Source organism: Calypte anna, chromosome 1 (genome assembly GCF_003957555.1).
Source record: "Calypte anna isolate BGI_N300 chromosome 1, bCalAnn1_v1.p, whole genome shotgun sequence".
Taxonomy (NCBI): Eukaryota; Metazoa; Chordata; class Aves; order Apodiformes; family Trochilidae; genus Calypte; species Calypte anna.
Window position 1 is genome coordinate 44,902,533 of NC_044244.1, and position 7,676 is coordinate 44,910,208.

The 7,676-nt window shown below is 38.6% G+C and overlaps 1 protein-coding gene across 3 annotated transcripts in view; it reads right to left on the bottom strand.

The window, feature by feature from the left end:
- LOC103539606 (solute carrier organic anion transporter family member 1C1) overlaps window positions 1–5,524 on the bottom strand; it is a 28,282-nt gene extending 22,758 nt beyond the window's left edge. For 2 of the 3 annotated variants that reach the window (XM_008506118.2, XM_030457151.1), the window contains exon 1: window positions 1,593–1,706. Coding sequence is in view for 1 of the 3 variants with exons in the window: in XM_030457141.1 (XP_030313001.1) it covers window positions 5,466–5,481 (16 nt within the window). In the remaining 2 variants the exon portion in view is untranslated. Of the gene's footprint in view, window positions 1–1,592; window positions 1,707–5,465 lie in introns of those variants that run through there. The other variant, XM_030457141.1, reaches the window with a different exon arrangement.
- Window positions 5,525–7,676: the final 2,152 nt, after the last annotated feature.

A 7,676-nucleotide genomic window follows, 5' to 3' on the forward strand; every position in this document is an offset into this window, starting at 1 on the left:
GTTACTGGCAGCATGTCCTCCCCATCCTCAGTTGACCGTGACCTACATGGAAATGCACTGGAGATAGAAAAGGGTTGGAGAAACGCCATGTCACAAGAAGAAAAAAGATAAAAAATCAACTCACAATTGATGTCAATATACATTAGCTGATAAGCCTGACACTTTCAAGTGATGATGAAGTTGCTATTTTAGATTTACTTCATTAACATTATTTTCCATGTTTAATAAAGCAAAGGTCCAGTCACATGCAAAAGAAAAGTATGAAGCTTTCTGCCCCAAATGTGTCCTCTCAGCAGTATGACTACTCTAAAGGTAATATAATTTGCCTGCACAACCCGTTCTGCTGTAGTAGAAGTAGTTGAGGTGACTGCATTTGCTGAAGGATGAAATCAGTCAAAAGAAATATTGGTATTGTTAAGGTAGTCAACCAGCCCAAACAAAAATTACCCTGATTTCTTTCCTGAGGGAAGAAAACAATCCTCTCCTTAAAAGTAAGCTTAAGGGGAAAAGGCAAAAGAAAACAAACAAAAAAATGAATCAAAAACCCAGCAAAAAACCTAAGCCATACTGTGAGAATTAAAGTTAAGAGTTTTCCAATTCACTTTTTCCTCACACTCCGGGAGTATCTAACAGCCTCATTTGATCTTGCGCTCAGTACAGTGTCTTCTGTGAAACATTTTGGGTAGTGGAAGATCAAGGGCCTTAACTAATAATCAGTGTGGATAATCTGTGTTGGAGCACAGCATCATGGAAAGTACTTTTGAGATCATTCCAGGATCCAGCATCCAGCCTTCCAGAGGACAACTGCAAATTTTTTTGGTTCTTCAGGGTATATAACTTTATAGGGGCCCTGGCCTACCTCTGTGCCAGTTAGGTAGATCTATTCCTTAGTAAACATTTGAAAAACTCCAAGCTTGCTTTTTTAATCCCTAATTATATGAAAATTATAATGAATAAAAGTAACGATTTAAACACCCCAGCACAAATAACAGGCAATTAGATTACAAAGGCCAAGACAAGATTAGATTACGAAGGCCAAGGTTCACTACAAGCTTTGAAGCTTCTTACAAAAAAAACAATAGAATGACTGAGGAATTTTTAGAATCCAGCACAGACATTGCAAGTTCCTGGGCTGTTTCTCATCACAGTTGCACTCTCAGGGCCTATACCACCAGGCAGTAGACTCAGAAATCACAAATCAAGAGCCACATTTCACGCAGTAGTTTATGGATATGTATTGATTCACACAAACTTAAGTGTCTGCAATTCTTATTAATTTGTTAATACATTAAGGAATCACAAGACGACCTTTTAAGTTAACATAATAAGAAAAATAAATATCATAGTGTTTGTTGTGCAGGCCTCAAGGCTGCTTGCATTGTTCAGGACATATGATGCTTGCTCCCCATAGACACACACACAAATGTATGATGCCAGCATTCAAGCACTGACATGTACAACAGGAAAGTTGCTGGTGTTACTGGTCACAGGAAACACAACTACGATTACACATGTAATGTACTTTAGCTGCAAACTATATGACAACATTTTAAAGTTAAGGCAAACAAAGAGAATATTGAAGAGGTTCCTACCTAGGTTCTGTATCCACAACAACAGCAGTTATACTCCCACAAAAATGCTCAAAACAGCTTTTTCTCCTTAAGCAAAGCTGAGCTGGTACCTGGTACAGGAATCATTAACTTCTAACAAACTATGGTTTAGACAGTTTTAATCTTGTCTCCTCCCAGTTCTGCCCTCTGTTAGAGGTCCCAAAATACGTGTTTATCCACAATGGTAAAAAATTAATTAGCTAGATAATGTGCAGGTGTATTCCTTTTGTACACACTTGTGAAACACCTTTTCAAGATTATAATAGTTCAGACCTTCCTGGAATTAAAAAATGGGATGCCTCAACTTTAGCCATGTTCCTGGTTACTGATAGCTAAAATGTATTTTGGTGTGAACTTTTATTTTCAAAATCTATGGCTAAAGTTCATTCAGCTAAGATGTGCCAGAGCCAGCAAAGAACTTGCAGAAAGAGAAAATACAATGTTTTGGGTATACTGAACAAATTGTGAACAATTGTCAAGAAACACTTGTGCTTAGAAGACTGGTCAGATTTATAGTTCATTACTACTGGCAGTACAGGCAAATCCAATGTGAAAGTAGACTGGGGCTCTGTGTACTTTGGAGCAGCCCTTTACCTACTTACAGCTTCAGTTCAAGGAAACCTGAACTGGTTTCCTGACAGGTATGTTATTTGATTGTAGTCTTTTTTGTGCATTATTCCCAATCCCTGAAATTAATTGTGCTCAAAAAAAAGAAGTGAACTTAAAGCATGTGAACTATGAGAACTGATTGTCTGGATGTTACACCAAAATGTTCTGCTTCTTGTAGTTTATGTGCCCTTCCCTGCCACTGCTGCTAACACACCCTGTTTTTTCACTTGCTATAAACAAGTACAGACTACTTAAATAATGCTGATCTTCGGAAAACCTTATTACATTTTGCCTTCAATTAGCAGTACCTTGCCCCACTCATGGTTTTTGTTATTCTCAGCCAGACAGCTCCCCTTCTCTTCCTAGAACTAGAGACATCATCATCAGTGAGAAGATGGCAATTGCTACTAATTGCAAATTACCAATTGCTATGTCAGAGTAATTCAACTGCAAGTCTTAGTAAAATGAGTAAAATGATAAAATAAAAATGCAGGAGAAATCCAGATCACAAATCCACTCTGGAAATTGAAAAACACCTTCAGTTAGAAAGCCAACCCCTGCCTTAAGAACAGTAAAAATTGTTCCATCCCACTCCATCCACTTAAAATGTTCCTGCAAAAGGTTGGTCTTCAGATGCATAGGAAATTTCTTTTAATTTCCAGTCAAGATCTAGGGTTTTGAACTGTCAGGGCTTTTTGGCTTCAAAAGCTTTTTCTCTCAATCTGATACTTGATGGTCAACTTTGATCACTAATGAAGAGAGTACAGTTTTTTAACCTGTTTTGCTAGGCAAGCAAGCTAAACATACTTAATTTCTTGAAAACTGTCTGTCTTTGGTCTGCAACAACATCCTTGGAGCTTTTGTCTACAGTACCTTCTATTTGGATCCATATTTCATTAGTGCACATGGCTAAAAATGTATAAAATATTCCAGTGTGATCTCACCAGTAGCACATCTTGAAATATTAACTATTCTTACATTGCCTGATATGTTATAAGATAACATATAGCCTATTCAGAAAGCATCTTTTAAAGAGTAGTTCCTAGTTATCTGTGATCAACAGGTCCACCCTTGATCTTCTCAAAAATTTCCAGCACAGAATTCCTACCCTGGAGCACAAATTCCTGTTATTTACCTTCAACTGTGCCACTTTCCATATGACATTGTATTTCATTATCTTCACTTCTCACATTTTTTCTTCTTTATTCTCTTTGATAACCAGACTCTCCTCTGCTTAACCATTCTATCCAACTTTGTGTCTTTACTGTTATTTCAAAAAGTGAAGCTGGGATGTGGTGCATAATACATGTAAAAATCTGAAGACAATAATGAAATCTAAAGAGACAGACTGTTGCCTAGCTGAGAAACCTTAAATACACGTGTCTTAACTGATGTCATCAAAGTTTGGGATGCCTTCCAAAAGAAAGCAATCTCAGAGAAAAGCTGAGAGAAAAACTTAGAATCACAGCATAATTTAGACAGGAAGGAAATTCTGGGCCTCATCTGGTCCAGTTCTCTGCATTAAAAGCAGGACTAACTTTAAAGTTTGTTGGTGTTGCTCAGGTCTCACGGAGCTGAGTTTTGGATGGAAATCTCTGAGGAAGGAGGTTCCACAGCTTCCCTTGTCACTTGGTCCACTGCCTGTCCACTCTCCCAGTAAGTAACTTGTGTACATAGGTGTGTAAAAATGTATAATTGAAATCTCTTTTGTGACAACTTGTGTCTATTCCCTCTCATCGTTTTGCTGTGTATCACCTGTGCACAGGGAAGAGTCTGGTACCGTCTTTTGTATAATCCCATTAGGTAACTGAGGAAAGAAGTGGGATCCATCATTCACTCAACTTGATTCAGTTTCTGATCAATGCCTGTCTTGTTCTGGACAACCTCAAATTAGACACAACATTCCAAATGCATTCTGAAAAATAATGAACAGAGGGAAAACAACAACTTTTCCAGATCTGCTGGTCTTTAATATTTGTAGTCTAATATGCAGTAGTCTCATATGCTTAATTCACTGTATATCAGGACCCTAATCTCCTTTTGAACATAACTCTTTTCTGTCTAGCTGACTCCCTTGACACATTCTGTGGATAAATTAATTCTCTCCCAGGTGCAGGGCTTTATATTTTCATTTGCTGGATATCAGCTCCTGTCAGCTCATGTCTTCATCCTCAAACCTCCTCTGCCATTCTTCCCTCCAGCATGAGCTGTTCTTTTCCTCAGTTTGGCGTCATACATGAACTTGCTGAGAGCACTTCCAGTCTTATTCTCCAAATCTTAAATGAAGTTGTTGACCATTATCAGCCTCAGTATTAACTGCTGAAGAACATCACTAGGAACCGGTCATCAGCTGCTTGGCTTTGAACTGCAGATGACAATTTCAGATTTTCTAGTTTTTTACCCACACCTGTTTGGCTACCAGAATAATAAGATATACTGTGTCAAACATCTAGCTAAACTTCCAGTAAATAACATACACTGGTCTGCCCTTGTTCAGCAAACTAGTCATCCCATTTTAGAAGGCACCCAGATTGGACATGTCTTCATTTGCCCTTGATCAAGCCATGCTGGCTGTTACCAATCACCAATCCATTGTGTGCCTAAGAATGGTTTTGTTCTATAATCAATAAACCTCTCCTTGTATTTTATTGATTCCTTTTACTTATAAATTTTTATGCAGAACTATTTTTAGTTTTCCATGACTAAGTGATAAGTAATATGGTCAAGAGGGGTCTTCATTCATTGTTACAGAGAAAAAAACACGTGTTACATTATGATTGAAGTCAAAACAGCAATTTCTCCACATTTATTCCTAGTCTGGTATACACCCTTAATTCATAAATTCTCAGGAATTAAAATATCTTTTATATTGCTTTCTTTATGACTGGTAAGAATTTAGTTATATTAGGACTGCTGCTGTCCAAACTGTGGAAATATTCACATTAAAAGTTGGCTTCTTGTACAAAGAATTGTTGATCAGAAGTACCAGAATGGTACATGGTACATGGGAAAATACTGAAGTCAAACCAAAGACTATGGTCTCACACCTTAAAAAGAGATACATATTTCATTCTTTTTTTTTTCATCCAAGTCCTCCTGTATGACTGTAGCTTACACTCATGGGGAACAAATTGGATTATGATAGTAAAAATCCCCTTAATATGAACACTGAGAGATCAGTAATTGCTGATTACCCCTGAGAATAAAAGCAATCCTTATAAAAGCCACACTAAGATTCATCTTTACCACAGGAGCTGGTCATACTCCTCCAGGCAGAGGATGGCAGCACACTCCTACCAGAAGTGACTGGCAAGGCATCAAGTAGCAAGGAGTGAACCAGCAGTGGCAGGGAGCTGTTGGCCAGGCAGAGGCCAACTGCAGTAGGCAGCTCTGATTAGAGCTCTTTTTATTCTCAGGACACTAATCCCTAAATAAAGAAAATCAATGTATTTAAAAATTTAACTCTTAGTTAACAAAATCATTAAAAAAGATGGTGTAGAGCTAAGCAAACATTAAGCATCTACAGGAATACTGGGAAGGTGAAAAACCTTTCCAATAATGTGAAAAGTCTTGGTGCTCTGGTTTCATCTTATTGCTGTAGAGCTAATGAGAAAAAAAAGCATGCTGAGAAGCTGATTTGGTGTCACCATCTTAGCTGATGGCCACAACTTACTCCTTCCACAGCTCAGTGAAGATTTTGTCTTCCATAACAACTTAATGAAAATATTGGCAATGACTTGCATCATATATGTGTCTGGAGAAACATAGATAAGGATGACCCGTTTCAATAATATGTAGTATTTTTCTATTTAAATACAAAGGATAGTCTTTAATGCTGATTGTACAGCTTCTCTTTACATTCATTCTTAATCAGCAGCTGGGTTTGGAGTTGTTACTGTAGGCACAGAATTGAAGGTGTGCAAGTCATTGACAAGTGAGAGTACTTAGGCCTTAGAAGTTAACCCAAAGTTGTGCTGCATCATAACATAACAGCAATGAAAACCATGCATACTTCAGGTGCAGTCCCCAGGGCAAAACCACAATCACTTTATGGAATATTATCTGAAATATAAGAACTGCAAAAATTATTATGGTTCAAGTAATGTAATACCTGGCATTATATACAACACAACTTCACTAAGCTGCTGTCTGTTTTGTTACAATCGAGATCTTTTGCAAGATAGGTCAAGTCTTGATTTAAAGACTACATTACAGAATAATCTGTAAAATCCCAAAGACAGTTTTCCTGGTGAAAAAAAAAAAGTGTCTTATTGCTAATGCAGTTTTGTCCTGTTTCATTTCCAGGAACTAGTGCATAGTCTATCTTTGTTTGTTGAATTAAATAAATAGATTTTTGCTGACTGCATAGCACTTTCACAGGGTTTTCCCTAAACCAGTTCTTATTTCTCAGCATCCTATTTTAGAATTGCCAACATCACAAGGAGAGGGTTTTCATTATTATCATCTAAAATCACCTTCCAGTTACCTTGCTCAACAGCCATGTGAAAGTTTCCTGATTGGGTCAACATCAAGCTGTGAGAAAGTGCTCTGCTTGCTCCACACTAAATCCTTCCCTTATTTACTTCAGAATGCAATTAACTATATTGAGCTCTGATGAGCTGTTGATTAACCAACCTCCTGATGATATGAACCACATGCTGCCTAAGGTCATTTTAACAAGCACTCTAAATCACCACTAAAGGGCCCCATCTTTTTCTTGCTCTTATAATTTTGATGGTAACTATAGGCATCTTCTTTCAGAGGTGGATGAAGAACTGCCTCACACGGCATGTGTGACATCTGCAGTCAGAGTGGTTTCAAAGAATGTTTATCAATATGGTGATATGGGACGTTGCAGGGTACAAGAGAGAATCAGACCTGTGATCTCTGTAGCCCAAAGGCTTTTGTTGACAGGGGCTGCCCTACAAAGGGGGACAAGTGGGAGACTCTGCACTCAACACCTCATTAGGGTCAGCTAAACTGAGGCAGCAACAGCCACTGTTCCCAGCCTCAGGCCAATGGCAGTCAGCCAATGGCAAATTAAGAAGCCAGACCCTAGGACTTCCCTGGAAATCCAGCCAAGAATTCAGGAAGAGTGAGGGGGAGGGCTCAGCACATGCAAACCTCCAAAATAGCTCTGATAGATAGGCTGGAGTTGAAATGGGGTATGTGGCCCATGGGCAGAGGTGTGTCCCAGGGGAGGCAGGTCAAAGCCATTGTGCCCTCAAAGCCTTGACAGGTAGTAGCCACAGAAGAATGTTCAGGGAAAAGGAGAATCAGCAGTAAATGTGATATGTCTACTACTCTCCCAATAGCCAATTTATTTTAAAGCACAAAAAAAGTCTTGAGCAGAACCCAGAGGCAAAAGCAGGGAGTTTTAGACCAAATGCAGCGTTCCCACACCTCATGACCTGTGAGGCCCTTTCTTTTTTGTAGCTACCCTTCATCCCTTAGAAC